Below are 18,804 nucleotides of genomic sequence, written 5' to 3' on the forward strand. Positions count from 1 at the left end.
GATAGGTGGGAGGAAGAACAGGTTAGGGAGGCAGGGACGAGCTGGACTGGTTTTGGGATGCGGTGGGGGGAGGGGAGATTTTAAAACTTGTGAAATCCACATTGATACCATTGGGCTGCAGGGTTCCCAAGCGGAATATGAGTTGTGAGTTCCTCTTAGACATTTCTTTTTACATCTTACCAGATAATTATCTCCATGCTTGGATTTCAGCATTCGTGTTACATCCTGTAGATTATGAAAATAGGTTTCTTCTGAACAGCCAGCAGGGAAAGACACAGCAATGATGCGTTCAGTAATGTAAGTCAGATCAAGTTCATAACCCTCCTCCATAATGTGACCTGATTCCACACTCCTGTATGTAGAAAAGAAAGAGAAAGAATGTAACTCTTTATCGAAAACTTAAAGGCTAGTCCTTTTCTGACTTCAATACACAAGAACAGCTTTTTTTTTCTAGCTTGCAGAAACAGAAGAGAGAGGAAAGGTGGAGTAGCTGTATATATGTAGCAATTGAGGAAGTTTAATATCAGTGAGATAAGCATAAATATAAATAATCTGACTTGACTTAACAATTGTCGCTTAATGGCATATATACATGTATATGTACTCTATCAATTGTGATGTCAACTCATTCAACATCAATTGGAATAAATAAAATGCAGTACTTCTGAAGCTGTCCTGGGTCAAATCTCACCAAAAATGTTTTAAAGTTACTCATGCAGTGAAATGTATTGAATAATCCAGGAGAATCTTGATAGCATGAACAGCAGGTTACCGAGTTTCTGGAGAACAGGATGATTGCAGAGCTGAATGAACATGGGTAGCAAAGCATTGAATTCAAAGGGGACAGAGTGTGCCAGTCAGGAGAAACTTCTAAATTAGGATATTCAGACACGTTATCAGAAATAGTGTAGACTCCGGCTCATCTTGAACACTCTGCACTTCAACTGCAGGAGGTCCTGTCCCCTCAAGCAATTGGAGATACCATAATTCAGTGGATGTGCGGGAAAAGAATCAAAACTACTGATTGTGATTTAGCTTTTTGATTCAGTTGGTTCAGATTGCTGTTAAGAATAATTCATATCCAGACTTGCATTTTAAATAATTGAATCATATCTACAAATAAAAAGTACTGAAATTATGTAACCTGACCAAATATATTAAATGTCAAGTTATCTAGCAATAATCACCAGGACAAAAAGTACAAATTGAAAAAGTCAAACTTTAAAGCTACAAGACAAAATTACTGGAGATTTTAATAAAGAATATATAAAGATAACTAATATATTTTTTAAAAAATGTTTTGCTGAAAAAATATCAAAATTTTAAATCCAATATTCATGCAAACTATAAAGTCTCCAACTGCATGAAAAGGGCACTTAAAAAGACCATGAATGACGAATATGCAAAATTCGCTGAGAAAAAGAGAAAAATAAAGGAATTTACCGAACAGACATAAAGTGATTCTGGGATATTTAACAATAAAATTAATTTGGGATAAACAAAAAGGTTGTGAATCAAATATAGTCAATGTAGATTATTACTTCCATACACAGTTCAACGTGAATGATTAATGGTGACAGGTTACAATCACAAGATGATCCAGGTGATCACTGAAGAAGACCATTCAGTCTATCATGGTCAATATATTCAGAAGCACGTCATGCTCCTTCCTCCACAGCACTGAGTTGTCACTTAAATGATTCTTGGCTTTTTACCTCAACTATTCTGCCTGGAAATCCATTCTATGCATTGATAACACTGTACAAAGAAGCAATCAGTCAGAATTTTGGTCTGCTGGATTCAACCTGTGTACCTCACCTTACTTTTATGTGACTTGCAAAAGTACGAGAAGTAATTTTCCAAATTTATCTTCTCCATTTTTTGGTCACTTTCCTGATGCCTTCCTTCAAGGTTTATAAGTCTAAGTTTCTGAAGTCTGTCCTATCAATGCATAACACTAAAACCTTGATATTGGCTGATAACTGTTTGGGAGGAAGGAGACAGACAGCAGTGACAACGGGCATGTATTTGAACCGTAAGCATGGGAAAAAGTAATATTCCCAAGGGATCCATACCGTTTCTCACTAAAGGTAAGCAATCATTTGAATGAAGCAAGATTGAAGTCTAACTAAGTTTAAAAGTGACATTAACACAGAAATTGTGAAAAAATAGGCAGAGAGTTACAAAGGGACATACAAATAGGTCTAGTGAGTGAGAACAACCACAATGGATGAAAGTTCAATATCTGCAAATGTGAAGGTATTCACTTCAGTCTAAGAAAAGCAAATCAGAATATTTTCTTTCCAAGAAGAACTATGAAAGAACACAGGTTTCAGTGCATGAATCAACAAAAACAAATACACTAGTATAAAAAGTCTTCAAGACGGCTAATGGAATATTGGTCTTTATCACAAGGGAATTGAAATACAAAAGAGGAGGAAGTTATCCTGAAGGTGCATAGAGTTTTAACCTGATTATATCAGAGTTCTGCTTTCAGTGTTAAAGTTTGAATTTCTTAAGGATATATTTGGTCTTGAAGGGAGTACAGCAGAAGTTGAGTAAAAAGATACCTGGCTAAAAAGGTTTGATTACAATATCACGCTGTGCTATCAAGTAGCACTTGCTTATCAACAGCCTGCTCACTGATGCTCTGTTGGGTTCCATCAGGGCCACTCAGCTCCTGACTGCATTACAGCTTCAGTTCTAACATGAACGAGAAATAAATTCCAGAGATGTGGTGAGAATGACAACTCTTGACATCAAGGACACATTCAACAAACTGTGGCATCAAGGGCCTCAAGTAAAACTAGAGTCAATGGAAATCAGGGGAAACTCTCTGCTGGTTGAAGTCATACCTGGCACACAGGAAGGTGATTGTGATTACTGGAAGCCAGTCATCTTAACTCTAGAACATCCTTGCAGGGCCCAACCATCTTCAGTTACTTCATCCATCCCTCCATCATAAAGTAAAAGTGGGGATATTTGCCACTGAGTTCACAATGTTTAACACCATTCACTACTCTTCGTATACTGAAGCAGTCCACGCCCAAATTCAGCAAGACCTGAACACGATACAGCTTTCAGCTTACGAGTGTCACGTAACATTCACATCAGACGATGACCATCTCCAACAACAGAGAATCTAATGATCGCCCCTTAACATTCAATCACATTACTGTTGTTGAATGGCCCATTATCCCAACATCCTGGGGTTGCGATCAACCAGAAACTGGACTGGAGTCATCATATAAATACAGTAGTTACAAGAGCATGTCAAAAGCTAGGAATACTGCAGTGAGTAACTCACCACCTGACCTCCCTTGGGCCTGTCCATCATCTACAAATCAGGAATGCGATGGAATACACCACACTTGCCTGGATGAGTTCTACACCAACAATACTCAAGAAGTTTGAAACCATCCAAGACAAAGCAGCTCATTTGATTGGCACCACACCCACAAACATTTATTCTCTCTAACATGAACGCTCACTACAATCAGTGTGTACCATCAAAAGGTGCACTGTATGCAACTCGCTTCGGCACTTCAGACAACACCTTCGAAACCCATGACCAGTAAAAGCACAAGGCCAGTAGATGCATGAGAACACCACCACTTGCAAATGTTCCTCTTAGCCACTCACCATCCTGACTTGGAAATATATCATTGTTCCTTCATGGTCACTGAATTGAAATCCTGGAATTCTCTCCACCATAGCATTGTCAGTAAACCTTCGTCTAATGGACTGCAGTGGCACAAGAACCCAGCTCACCAGTATATTCTCAAGAGCAACTAGGGTTGGGCAATACATGCTGGCCCAACTGGTGAAACCCAAATTCCATGAATTTTTTTTTTGAAAACTGTATTAACTGAACCTGTATTTCCTTGAGTTGAGAAGGTTGAAAGGTGAACTAAATGATATGTTTGAAATAGAGAGCAGTCAATAGAACAAACACAGAAATGCTGTTGCCTTTGATGGGGAACAATCTTAAAATTAGAATTAGGCCATTTTGGAAAGAAATCAAGCAACATATTGTTCATAAATGTGGTACATGAAATCTGGACTGTGTCCCATAAAAGTTTTGGGCTGCTGAGTTGACAGTTACAAGAGTGATTTTGATAGATTATTTTTAAAACTTAAGAGAAGTAGATCTAAAGTGATATGTATCAAAGGAGGTAAGTGGAGTTGAGCTACAGATCAGCTATGATCTAATTTAAGGATGAAAAGCAGGATTGGGTGGCTAGCAGATTTTCAGTTGGCAAAACAGGACATAAAACTTACAACATGGAAGGAGGCCATTCAGCCTTTGTTTCTTTAATGAATCCATGGGAGTAAATGGCTGATTCCTGATTTCATTTTTAGTCTTCTAGCTCTGGAATACATCCTCTGCACTTGGGTCTCTTAAAATTAACCTAGTACCAGAGATGCAGTCATGATCAGCACAATACAACTTCAGTGAATTGCATTCAAATCATTTCACTGTATAGTTCAACATCCTTTCGGCTTTTCCAGTTTTGGTTTCCGTTGGTTAGACATGGAAGTTGGAATTTTAAAGCCCTTCCTTGCTGCAATCCTGTCACTGCTCCAATCAAGTCTGTGTCAACCTGTAAATACTTCCAAGATACACCAGTGACAGTCAGTAAGAGTGGGAGGGATTCAGGGTCAGCCATGCTATGGTAAAAAACTGCAGCCTCTATCATCACCATCAATACCTCAAGGCTACAGCAGGTGCATAGTGTGTATATTGCCAGGGCACCTCTGACTCAGTCAGAGGGTCAGTGTGGATCAGATTGGGTGTCACAGCACGCAGTTCGAGCCCTGTTCTGAAATGCCTTCTTATCCTCCCTGTAGAGGAGACTGTGGATGTTTATTGTCCTGCCACCAATTGAGGCCTTCAATTAGCTAATTAATACCCATTTAAGGGCCTTGACCCACTATCACTGGTATTTATTTACCCAGGACTAGTGGGGATGGGTTCAGGACATGCCTCCTTGCCCGACTGGAGTTTTAAGATTGCACCACTCTTCAGTCAGACCTACCTCCAAGGCAGAGAATTGAAAATGTAGCCTGGTAATATAAACCTCTGGGCCAGTCCATTTAGGGAGTGGAAAATTACAGTGGAAACACGGGGCTCCCCTTCTTTCCCAAGAAGAAATGCTTGCAACCAGCCAGCCAACATCCAGCGCAGGGACACAATGCACTGCAAATGGCCTAAACCCAATCTGAGAGGCACCTCTGCCCCTCACAGGGAATAAATCCCAGTCTCGGGCACTACCAACCAATATGACTCCCCAGCAGCAGCAGCAATACCACAGATCCGCAAGGCCACAGGTCCCAGATCCAGGCAAATCTGGGGAGGTGGGGTCTTTGCGCTGGATAGTCTTTTGGAAACTCAGGGAGGGGTTTGACAGGTGTGGAGGAGTGAGTTTTAAAGAGACTTCAGGCGAAGGAGAAGGAAGCAGTTGTTATCCTCTCAGGGGGTATTTCCAATAAGAAAACAACATCCTCCAGTGATAGCAGGTCACCCTTCCTTCGTACTACTTTAAGCAGTTTTTACAAAATATTGAAAATCCCACCCAACCTGGTGACACACAACAGCCATTTTATAGCATAAGAAGCTTAAAAAATCTGCTCAATTGTACCTTCATTAATGAATGACATACGGAGGGTGGGCTGCCAATTCCGGAAGCCAGCAAAAAAGGCCAGGTGGGAAGATGGTGGGCTAGCCACCCTCTCTATATTACGTGACCTCTCCCCAACACCAATGGGCAAGTAATAGCCAGCTCAGAATTTTACTTGAAAGGGTTGCTTAAAAAAAAAATTTGCAAAATCCAAAGATTTGCTGCGTGCCTTCTGCGTCCTGGCACCCAGGTTCCTCCTAACAGAGTAAGAAGGAGAAAGCACTCACACTATCAAGAGTCGATAACCAGAGGAGAAAGATTTAAGACAATTGGCTAAGAATCAAAGGGGAGATGAAGAGATGTTTTTTGGTGCGGCTCATTGTTATGATCTAAAATGCATTTCCTGAAAGGGTGGAAGAAGGAAATTCAATTGTAATTTTCAAAAGGTACTGCTTGATATATACTCGAAATTGAAAACTATTAGAGGGTGACATGAAAAAGCAGGTAAACAATTCTAATCAGATAATCGTACTAAAAAGAGCTTGAAAAAAAAACACAATGACTCAAATGTTCTCTGTCCCCTTTATTATTCTATGATTCGATTAAATGTTGCAATGACCTCTTTCTCCAACCACTCCAGGCAGCAAAGTATCCCCTTAGTTCACAATTATGTGTGAAGGAAATTCTTCAAACCTGCTGAAGGAAATAGTCCGGGCACTATCAAAGATCTTGGTAAACTTTAGAACCTCTATTCAACCTTCTCTTAATAGTTTCTGCTCAAGTATAAAAATTTCCAAACTCCAGGTATTATTTCCCCCATTTTCTACAGTTTCCCACCAGAGGAATCATCCAAATGAAACACACACATTTGATGCTTTTACTGCTACTTCCGTTATAGCACACCATAAACTGCACTTGCACAATATTACATTCATTTGTACATTCATTTCTTACTGTTATAATATCTGACTCTTTATAAATAAAAAAAGGAAACATTATTTTATAACTGCATCTACCTGCACTTACAATTTTGGGAATCTAACAATGTGGTGAAATAGTTATTCAGAGTTCAATCATCATTTAAATTATTAATAAGGTAGTTGAAGACATAGATAATGAGCAAGCACAGAAGTGCAAAAATATTTAATCTCAGCGAAATCTCAATGGGTTACCTAACTTAAAAGTAACTTCGTAATACTTACTGAGACGAGTTATTGTGACTGAAAGATGAGCTCTTCAGAAAATTGCTTGAAGTCTGTAATTATTAAAAAGCAATATATTAAGCATTTTTGAAACAGCTAATGTGTTGATAAAATTTACAATTTTAAATATGTACAATAAACATCTAAACCAAAGCTTTTTTCACTTATATTGGAACAAATATTTGAAATGAAATGTGCTAGGGCTTTCCTGCATCTGGAAAGAATAAATTGTATGAGGGAAAAAAAAAATCAGCTTAAATTCCAATGCATAATCTCCTATCAGTTTTCACAGCTTATCAATATGTGGTGTCAGTGAAGCGGTCTTCTCTTTTGCAATGACCAAGGTATTTTCTTTTCTTTGTTCATGTTTTAATAATAAAATTTAAAAAACTACCCATTGTATAGATCACTACCTATAATGGTCTTTATAAATGACTTGTATGAGGAAGTGGAAGGGTGGGTTAGTGAGTTTGTCGATGACACCAAGGTTTGGTGTTGTTGTGGACAGCGTGGAGGGCTGCTGTAGGTTGCAACGGGGCATTGACAGGTTGCAGAGCTGGGCAAAGAAGTGGCAGATGGAATTCAACCCGGAAAAGTGTGAAGTGATTCATTTTGGAAGGTCGAATTTGAATGCAGAATACAGAGTTAATGCCAGGGTTCTTGGCAGTGTGGAGGAACAGAGGGATCTTGGGGTCCACATCCATAGATCCCTCAGAGTTGCTACCCAAGTTGATAAGGTTGTTAAGAAGGCGTATGGTGTGTTGGCTTTCATTGGCAGGGGGAATAAGTTTAAGAGCCGCGAGGTTACGCTGCACCTCTATAAAACCCTGGTTAGACCACACTTAGAATATGGTGTTCAGTTCCGGTCATCTCATTATAGGAAGGATATGGAAGCTTTAGAGAGGGTGCAGAGGAGATATACCAGGATGCTGCCTGGACTGGAGGGCAGGTCTTATGAGGAAAGGTTGAGGGAGCTAGGGCTTTTCTCATTAAAGTGAAGAAGGATGTGAGGTGACTTGATAAGGGTGTACAAGATGATGAGGCATAGATAGAGCAGATAGCCCCCAGAGACTTTTTCCCAGGACGGAAATGACTATTATGAGGGGGCATAATTTTAAGGTGATTGAAGGAAGGTATAGGGGAGAGGTCAGAGGTAGAGTGGTGGGTGTGTGTAATGCGCTGCTGACAGTGGTAGTAGAGTCAGATACATTAGGGACATTTAAGCGATTCTTGGATAGGCACATGGAGAATAGTTAAAATGTAGGGTATGCAGGATAGTTTGATCTTAGAGTAGGATAATAGGTCTGCACAACATCGTGGGCTGAAGGGCCTGTACTGTGATGTACTGTTCTATGTTCCATATATAGAAAGATTCAAAATGTGTAGAACTTTGGAGTACATCAATTTTATTTCTTTACTTCTGAAGTATTGAGATTAGACATCTCCAGCCTGTGAACAATGTTATAATAAGGTTATACAAGCGGCTCAGAATGGAGTACATCAATCTTAACAGAGATAGGACTTAGGAACAAGAATGGGCCAGCTGGCCTGATCCACCATTCAATAAGATCTCAACTGATCTGGTGGTTGCCGCAGTTCCACTTTCCCATCTGCATCCTATAATCCTTAACCCCTTGACCACTCAAAATAATCTACTTTTCAGCCCTGAATAAATTTGAAGACACAGCTTCTCCTACTTTATGGGGAAGAGAATTCTACACTATAACTGCCCTCACTGCAAAAAAAAAAGTCTCGTCATCTCTATATTGAAAAGGAGACCTCGTATTTTTAACCTCTATCCTCTAGTTGTTGTTTGCCCCAAAAGAGAAGCCAACCTTCATGCATCCAGTCCCCTGAAGATCTCATATTTAAATCAGACCACTTCTCATTCTTTTCATCTCTGTTAAGTATAGACCTAACCTGTTCCAATCTTTCTTGCACACATCGAACTGCCTCGAAAGTAATCAAACCAATTTCAAATAAGGAGAACTCACTGTAGACAGTACTCCAGATGTGTCTCATCCATGTTCAATGTGGCTGCAGTAAGACTTTCTAATTTCTACATTCCATTTCTCTTGCATTAAATGACATTGTTCTATTTGCTTCCCTGATCCCTTGCTGTATCTGCAAACTAACATTATGTGATCTATCTACCAGGCCACCAGATTCCCCATACCACCAAGTTCTCTCCAAGTAAATAATGTACTGCATTCTACTGTACCTGTCAAAATGGACAAATTCACACATTCGTATATTATACTCCCATCTGCCAAATGTTTTGGCCACTCACTTATTTGCCTATACCCCCTTACAGACACTTCGCCTCCTCCTGACTACTTACTTTCCCACTTATCTTGGTATCACTGGTAAATACAGCAACCATACTTTCAGTCCTTTCAAACAGATCATTGATTTGTCATCCAAGTTATTCTTTTCCTTTGCCAATCTGTTTTTCTCTCCATTTGCTCGTATCTTGACGGAGCACCTTTTGGAGATTCAAGTTTACCATGTCTACAGGGTCTTCTTTAAAAGGTTGAATGCTACTTCAAAAAACTTGAAGAGATAATTTAAACATGACTTTCTTTTCATGAAGCATGTTGGTCCTGCCCAAAGGCATCAAGATTTTCTAAATATCTTGCCAAAGCCTCCCTAAAAACGGATTGTGGCACTGGCCAAACGTTTCCTGCTTTCTGCCTTTCTCAAACAGAGGTATTGATAAGGCAAATTTACAAAATATCCAACAAGAAAATTTTTGAAATTCTATTTTTAAACATACAAACTTCACAGTTTTAACCCACAAAATATCTTTAAACTAACCAATAAAAATTTTGATAATTAGGTGAAAAAATATCAAAGTATCAACAATTTAGGGATTTATGGTTTTTGTTAACCTGACAGAATTCATCTGAACTACAAGTTCTAGGCTAGATTTCTCCTTTCATTTTACTTCACACAGAATGGACATTGTTGAGTTTCAGAACAAATGAATGTAAAGTATACCATGTAGACCATATTTTTCTTGATTTGTTCATCGGTCTAAATGAAATATTTGCAGGGCAATGAAGAAAGAGTGGAGGAGTGAGACTAATTAGATTTCTTTTTCAAAGAGTTGGCACAGCCACAAAGAGTCAAGTGACCATAATCTAAGCTGCAAGGTTCTATGAAGCAAGGTCACATAAGATTAAGAAGCTGGAAAATTAAAGGGGCCAGCTGAGGCACAGACAAAATATGTACACCACAGAATAAATGAGTGGTCAAGGACAGTTATTTGTTTAGAAGTGTGGATGGCCACAAGAATAACATCCTCAGGATGGAGAATTGTCCACCTCAGTTACAGTAATATTTGTTGAAGGAAGACTAGAGGAAATTTAATAGGGATAGGAAGAGATGCAGAGAAATGGGCTAGGTTATATAGAAACTTTAAAAGCTACAGACCTGACAAGAGCAACCAAACTCTGATACAGAATGAGATGTAGTGCCCTCTGACAGACTTCTGGTTTTGAGAGGTGAAGGGAGTTCATCAACGAACTTGACATCAGAAAGAGTATCGATCAAGCTGTTGCAAATGCAGCAATCCTACCTTCGTAAATAACTGTGATACTTTCTGAAGAAAATACACTGATAACAGGAGAGAAATGCTCTATCCAAACTAATCCAGAATAAATTTAGAAAGAATTTTGAGAAAGCAATAAGGAAACATTTAAACCTGATATGTCAGAGAAAGACAGGTAAGTTACTAGATCCACATGAGACTATTTGTTGCATTGAAGGCAGAGGAGGAAGTATGTATGCAAAATCTCAATGAATCAACACTGAAATGGTGATCAGGAAAAGACAGACAACAGGGGATTACAAAAGGCAGGCATTTACAGCAAGATGATACAGGAAAATACCAGAAATATTAGATATAAAAAGACTTTGTGAAGCATGAACTTATTGTACCATTGGTGCCTGACATCAAAAACTAATTCACAGCACAAATGCATTTGTTGGGACTAGGTTTTCTGACATCAACCACTCAATTACCGTCCCAAAACCAAAAACTGGTAGCATTTCCAACCATTTCTGCTTCAAAAATCCGCCCCAATAATAGTTCACTTCTAAAAAATGAAATACTGTGTATGCACAAGCCATTACTTCTTAAGCTTGTAATCTGGCAATGATCTCAGATGTGGAGTGGCATCAGTGAACAGATTTTTAAAAGCATTTTTACAAGTTTATGTCTTGGACACAGATGTAAAATTTAATTACAGAACTAGCAAAGATTCTATTTCCTTCAAAAGTTGGAGCTAACTTTGAGCCATATTCCCAGGATGGTGACTTCGCAAAGCAGACTGTGGTTTATGAGTTCTGAGGAAGGGTCACCGGACCTGAAACGTTAACTCTGTTTTCTCCTTCACAGATACTGCCAGACCTGCTGAGCTTTTCCAGCAACTTTGTTTTTGTTGTTGTTGTGGTTTATGAAAACTGCTCAATTCCCCATGATTTAAAGAGAACAAAAATTTGGATGATTTAATGGCTACAACTTAACACCTTTTCCTGAGAAAAACATTTCAAAGTGCTTCACAGGAGCATTGTCAAATGAAATTTGACATGAACCACCTCAGGGCATATTAAGAAAGGCCAGCAAAAGCTTAGTCAAAGACATAGATGCTAAGGAATATTTCAAGGATACAAAGAGCATTAGAGAGGTTGCAGTAGGTTACAGAAGAAGAGAGGCAAGGCCATGAAATGATTTGAAGGTAATCCTAAGGTGAGTGATCCATTCTGCGAGAATACCACTGAGGCAGCAAAGTTGAAAGTAACCCCAAGTGTGCATCAATGGAAAGTTTTTAAAATGATAACAATCTTGACATTGATTTTACCATTTATTCAGTGATACTCGATGAACAATCTGTTGCTAGGCTAGAACTTTCATGTACACAACACAGTAAAAAGAAGAATCAACTCTTTCTTTTGCAAAATACAAGCCTCATGGCCAAAGTGAACAGGAGATGACTGCATCAATGAGGCACTTTGCAGCATGCACTGATCTTTTCATTTTGGCATACAAAGGATTCATTCATAAAATCTCCAAGACTGGCCCAGATAAAAAGTGCTGAATCAATGCCACAGTTTATAGGACTTATCCGTTTTCATTTTGTTGCAATAGATATGAAGAAAATTTCTTGTCCTAGCTAAGTAATCTTATTCACTGCCACATTTCTAGAACATGTGAAGTGCATGGTGAAAGCTAACAATCCCTTGTGAACCTTATAAGTCAATTACATCCCTGATTCAGTACTGAAGGAAAGGCCATTCTTATTCCTTTTCTTCACTGTCACTCCACTGCTATGCACTAATCCGTAATGACTCTCGTTTGATGCTCAGTTATACAGTCATAGATGTCCATGGCACAGAAAAAGTCACTTTGGCCCATCAAGTCTGCGCTGGTCAAAACAACCACCTAATTATTCTAATCCCATTTTCCAGCTTGGCCCATAGTCATGAATGCCTTGGCATCGCACATGTACGTCTAAATATTTCTTAAATGTTTGAAGTGTCAGGATTACATTATCTAGTTCTTTTGTACTTTTGACAAGATACACAAGATGGTTTAAGGAATAAATCCATTTAATTTAACCGTATTATTTTAAATGACAAGCTACTTTCTGAATAAACGATTCATGTACTGTAATCTTACAGCAAAATTCCCAACTAATTACAGAAGCAACACAAACCAAACTCCATCGATTACTACATTACACTGCAAAGTAAAACTGCTTTGTTTCTCAGAGTTTGTGCACCATTATTAAACATTGAGAATTAAAGTCTGAAAGTAATTATTTCTGATATATGCAGCCGAACATTTAACACTGAATGTGAATCATTCCACTGTTTGCTATGTTAACATAGATATTATTAAAATAGATCTTAATTCTGCTGAAGTGATATCTCGAAGCCCTCTTACAGTCACACTGTGAACTCAATTCCATAATCCTATTCATTCAAACATAGAAAACAGCAGGAGTGGGCTATTCAGCCCTTCAAGCCTGCTCCATCATTCAATATGATCATGGCTGATCATCCAACCCAGTTCCCTCTTCTCACTTTCTCCATACCCTTTGATCTGTTTTGCCCTAAGAACTAGATCAAACTCATTCTTGAAAGCATTCAATGTTTTAACTCCAGCTGCTTTCTACAGCAGTGAATCCTCTGGGAGAAGGGATTTCTCCTCATCTCAGTCTTAAATGGCCTAGCCTGTAACATTAGACTGTGACCCCTTGTTCTGAACTTTCTAGTCATCAGGAATATCCTTCCTGTATTTACCCTGTCTAGTCCTGTTGGGACTTTTTTACATTCCTATGAGATCTCAACCTCCATTCTTCTGAACCCCAATGAATACAGTCCAAACAAATGGAGTCTTTCTTTACACAACCATCCTACCTTCCCAGGAATCAGTCTGATAAACCTTTGTTGCAGTGTCTCCAAAGCCAGAACATCTTCCCTCAGATAAGGAAACCAAACCTGCATTCAGTTCTTGATGTTCTGTAGTCCTTCCACATTTAGTGGAATTCTGGATTTTCCCCCACCCTCACATTGACTGGTACTGGTATCTTACAAGGTAGAGGACAAGTTGAGCACTGAAGAATTTTCATCAGCAACAGATACAATATTAGGGCTGTAAGGGGAATTTTGTTCAACATTATTGAGCGATACATGTACACATGGCCAATCATTTTTCTTGTTTGGTTTTGAGCTGTTTGAGAAACTGGGAATGGCGGGAGTGGGGGCAGTAGGGGTAGGGGTGGGGGGTGGGGAGGAGGTGGTCTTATTCCTGCTTGAATGTTAGCTAATATCTAAATAAACTGAGCATGTGAGGGGCTCCATGCACCCATCTGTAAGATGCTTTGCTGCAGCTCAGTTTGATGTCATGGGGAGGGCTGGATTCTGAGAAGTTGCTGAGTGAAAGTTCTGGGCTGAGTAGGTGGCAATTTGCAGGGACGTAAAGGTGCCACTGAGTTCAAAGTCTTCTTTCAACTTGCATGTGGCCAATTCCTCCGCCATAAGGAAGGTAAGCTGCCAAACTGAGCTAGGGTAATGTCCAGGAAAATCAACAACCATTGCCAAGAGATTCGCAAGCAACTTGTGACAATTATTAGCCCAGCATTAAGGGCATAGGAAGTCAGTTTTTGTGTGTGGATGGAAGTGATAACCAGGGGAATTCAATGAAGCACAGATATATGCAGCAGAAACTCAGGTCAGGCTGTAATATGACAACAGGACAACTAGGGGCAGTAAACCTGCCTTCCAGCGAGTCTGTTGATATTAGAAGAGTATAAGATGAAGGAACACTTGGAGTGGCACTGTGGCTCAGTGGTTAGCACTGCTGCCTCACAGCACCAGGGACCTGGGTTTCGATTCCACCCTCGGGCGACTGTCTGTGTGGAGTTTGCACATTCTCTCTGTGTCTGTGTGGGTTTCCTCCCACAATCCAAAGATGTGCAGGCTAGGTGGATTGGCCATGTTAAATTGCCCGTAGTGTTCAGGGATGTGTAGATTAGGTGGGTTATAGGGGAATGGGTCTGAGTGGGATGCTCTGTGGGTCAGTGTGGACTTGTTGGGCCGAAGGGCCTGTTTCCACACTGTTGGATTCTATGATAATTCTATCTATGAGCAGAAGCAGGCATTCAGCCCATTAAGTCTGCTCCATCAATCAATGAGATCATGGCTGATCTGATAACCCTCAACTCCATGTTCTTATCTTTGCCCTATAAACCTTGATTCCCAACTTACTAAATATCTACTAAACTCATTCTTGAATATACTTAATGACCGTACCTCTACTGTCCTCTGCAGTACAGGATTCCACAGAGTACTCTCGGAGAGAAGAAACACCTTCTAATGTCTGCCTTAAATGTGTAACCCCTTATACTGAGGTTATGCCCTTTGGTCCTAGGCTCTTCCAGAAGGGGAAATAATCTCTCCACATCTACCCTGCCAAGTACAAGATCTTGGGTATTTCACTAAGGATGCCTTTTATTCTTATAAATTCCAATGAGTAAAAGTCCAACCTACTCATTCTCTTCTCATAAGGCCCCACATCAGCCTTCTTAGCCTCTTCTGGAATGTCTCTAATGTAACACATCTTCTTTTAGATAAGGGGTCCAAATTGCTTACAATATTCCAGCTGCGGTGTGACTTGTGCATTGTATAGTCTTAGTAAATCCTCCCTACTTTCATTTTCCAATCACTTTAAAATGAAGGCTAACATTGCATTTGTCTTCCCTATCACCCACTGAACTTGGATGCTATCGTTCTGTGATTCAGTTTTGTTTTGCAGTTAGAAGGTTGCAGGTGATAGAAGGAAAACGGGGTCATGAAAGGGGCCCTTGGAAAAATGGGCCAGGGAGACGGATGATACAAAGGACACAAAGGGTTAGGTGAGCTAGGGGTACTCAAGTGTAATGAAGTCAGACAGGGAGGCATCATGAGGGCTTGGAGAGGGAGCAGGCTGTGACGGAGTGTGAAGCAGAGAGAGAGAGTGCACATGGCTGGGAGGCGAGTGAAAGACTGAGGGAGGTTTCAAGGGGGAAGTTTCAAGGTGGGGTGGGGAAGGTAGGAGAGAGAAGCAGGCTCTAAGAAAAGGAAATAGGAAAGAGCCTGCAGAAAAGGCAGAACAGTTTCATTAGGGTCAACAATGGAACAAGGAAAGCTTAAAATCTCTGAGGTAGTGAATTACTTGCAAATGAATGTGATAGCTCTCGCTTAAGGCTGCTCATGTTCTGGAGCTACTCTTTGAGTGGGATTGTAGTGGATGCTTTTCTAATGAACACTGTGCCAATTGTTAAATTTAATCTGAGATTGAGATCTGAGATCCAGTACAAAGGATAGAAAGTACATGTTGAAAATATGTTAGCTGTTGAATATGTGATGTCAATGAACTGCCTGTGACATCACCAGTCCGAGGAAGGTACATTTAGAATGATGGTGTTTTGGTACATAGAAATATGTCTCAAGTATTTTGTACAAAAAACTTTTGTTTGTTTTACAAAGAGTTGTGGGCATTATTGGCCAGAACAGCATTTATTGCCCATCCCTAATTGCTTAGACAGCAGCTAAGTGCCAATGATATTCCTGTGGTTAGAGTCACATGTGGAACAGACCAGGTAAGAATGACAGTTTCCTTTCCTAAAAGACATTAGTGAAACAGATGGGCTTTTCAAAATCGACAATGAGTTTCATGGACATCATTAGACTCCTCATTCCAGGAATTCCACCATCTGTCATGGCAGAACTTGAACCTGAGCCCGAGCCCCAAGACCATTACCAGGGTCTCGGGTTAATAGTCTAGTAATAGTATCACAAACTTTTTAAGATCAGCAGAGCAGTGCATCAAATGATTCTGGTTCTCTCTCAGTTATCTGAATTCTGTCACCTCCAAAATCGAAAATTTCATTCCAGCATCAGGGCACCATCACATTATGCTGATCTTTTAAGTATCAACCTTCTTTTAACATTGATCACATCTCTCAGTTTGTTGTGGTCACAGCGATAAAGCAGGTTATTGGTATACTGTTTCCTAGGTTCCAGAAACATCACACCTTCCCATACAAAAGGCATTCAAAGCGATGGGCCAAATTCTGGAATTAGAAGAGTTAGGTGGTTGTTTTTGACCAGTGTGGGCACAACAGGCTAAAGGGCCTTTTTCTATGCTCTAGATGACTATGACTTTACAAGAGAGGTGAAAGTGGTGGACTTTGCAAAAGGTAAAAGGGATCAGTACCTTCTCTTCACTATCTTTGTATGCTCCCATATAAGGCAAAGCATGACTTTGAAGTTCAACTGGTCTTCCACCATAGATAAGATATGCCGATCAACGCTCAGTTTTCATTTCCCCTTATGATGACATCACCCCACCCTTTTCCAGATAGCGGTGAACTTCGGACCTATTGATCATTTACTAAACTCTGTTTACTACAACACACTGTAAACAGCTTGAAATTCATGCTGTTTGAACAATTATATAGTCCATACCATTTTTATTAATTAGCCAATGCCTTTCTAAGCATTCATTAAATCCCATTCTATAAACTGGAATGTGCAAGTTTATCCTCAGTCTACCTTTTGAGGTTGCACTCTATCATTTCAATTCAATAACTATTCGTACAATACTCATTTTCTCAATTTTCATTTATTTTGGGCTGAATGGTAAACGCAAAATTTGTCATTGTTTCTACTTAGACAGGCTCTGTCTGAGCATTAAAATCAATAAAAACTTTCTATGGCTGAAGTCATGTCTGGCTTAATAAGGCCGAAATTCCTCTTTTTTTTTCCATCTACCTTCTGGAACTTTTATTGGTGGGAATATGTGTTTTCTGTCTCATGCCAACTTTCTACTAAGGCTCCCTCATTTCTTTCTCTTTCAAATTAATGTTTTAACTTTTGACAGTTTTTAATGTTTTAAAGATTCACAAATAACCAATGAAATATTAAACTCAAATTTCATTTTGTTCATTTTTCTCCCCTTATTCTTTCTTCCTTCTCGCTGACTTCTCTCCTACCTTTCTTTTCACCATTTACTCATTCACACCTTCGCTCTCCTGGCCAGTATTTGTTATCTATCCCTAATTGCCCTTGAGAAGGTGGCAGTGAGCTGTCTTCTTGAACTGCTCAAGTCCATGGGGGTGCAAGCACACCCATGATGCTGTTAGGAAGGGAATTCCAGGATTTTATCCCAGTGGTAGTGAAGGAATGGCAATATTATTCCAGGTCAGAATGTTGTGTGGCTTGGAGTGGAACTTGCAGGGTTGGCAGTCCAGTGAAACTACTGTCCTCATCCTTCAAGATGATAGAGGCCATTGGTTTGGATGGTGACGTCAGAGCGATCCTGGTGAACTGCACCAGTACATCTTGTAGATGATACACACAGCTGCACGTGTGCATCAGTGTCAGTGAGTGAATGTTAAAGGTGGTGAACAGAGTGCCAATTGGTTTGTCCCAAGTTAAACCTCTTAAAAGACTCCAAAACTTGATGTCAGTTCACTTTGCTCTTTTCTTGGGTAATTATAATATCTAGTGATGATACATTTTCATTCAACTTTCATTACCGTATTTGTAAATTAAAAGGGTTGCAGACTATGGTTATGATATTTTAAATTAGTTTTTGCCAAAACAGAGGGATGGGCAAAAAGCACATCTGATTGAAAGATGCCTCTAGATGATTAATTCACATTTTGTTTTCTAGTTTTCCTGTAAAACTGCTTTGGAATACTAACCACAACAGATTGTGAACTTCAAACCAAGGAAATAAAAATTCACTGCTCCTCGGCAACGATGGTTGAGGTGGGGAAGAGGGTGGAGTGGCTAAGTAATCAGCTGGGATTCCCACTCTTGATGTCTGTTCAACTGACAAAGATATGTTTATGGAAGATAGATGAGGACGTGACCAAAGACAAATGATCACATCAAGCAGTCAGTCAGCACTGAAAGGCACATTCACCAATTTTAAAAAGATGAATTGCTTGTACGAAGAAGTTGGGAGAAAACATGCTTTTTAACACACCATCAGGAATATAGAGTCCACTGCTATTTCACTGGATGTCAAAAATTACATCAAAATAAAATGTAACTGCTACTGATGAAAAATCAACAAAAAACAGCAGACAGATGCTTCTTCAAGTAGAGGGAGATTTCAAAAAAGGATTTAAGTATTATTATTATAATTTTAAAACAAAAGCAGAAAGGTCCCAGACTCAACAAGCTGAAAAGAAGGGTTTGCAGCAGCAGCAACAGCTTGGGAGGTTAGTTAAAAATAATTTTATTCTTGTAAGAGTTCGAGACATTTTTATCTGTGAAGCAAAATCAATTGAGGAATTCTCAAAACAAAATTCCTGCTTGCAAGCAGGGAGTAACATAATAACATGCAATTACAGACTGCCAACAGCTGCTGGAACAGTCTGAAATATTCAGTGTGCCTAACATGGTTTAAGCAGCGGCTT

The 18,804-nt window shown here is 39.6% G+C and overlaps 1 protein-coding gene across 1 annotated transcript in view; it reads right to left on the reverse strand.

Annotated features, from left to right (window-relative positions):
* The window catches only part of LOC109927512 (tensin-3), a 381,339-nt gene that overhangs the window by 138,213 nt on the left and 224,322 nt on the right, over window positions 1-18,804 (reverse strand). Inside the window, exons 6-7 of the mRNA XM_048608151.1 lie at window positions 6,824-6,876; window positions 181-352 (exon numbers count right to left, since the gene is read on the reverse strand). Of these exons, the coding sequence (XP_048464108.1) occupies window positions 181-352; window positions 6,824-6,876 (225 nt within the window). The remainder of the gene's footprint in view (window positions 1-180; window positions 353-6,823; window positions 6,877-18,804) is intronic.

This window comes from Rhincodon typus, chromosome 2 (assembly GCF_021869965.1).
Source record: "Rhincodon typus isolate 14 chromosome 2, sRhiTyp1.1, whole genome shotgun sequence".
Lineage (NCBI taxonomy): Eukaryota > Metazoa > Chordata > Chondrichthyes > Orectolobiformes > Rhincodontidae > Rhincodon > Rhincodon typus.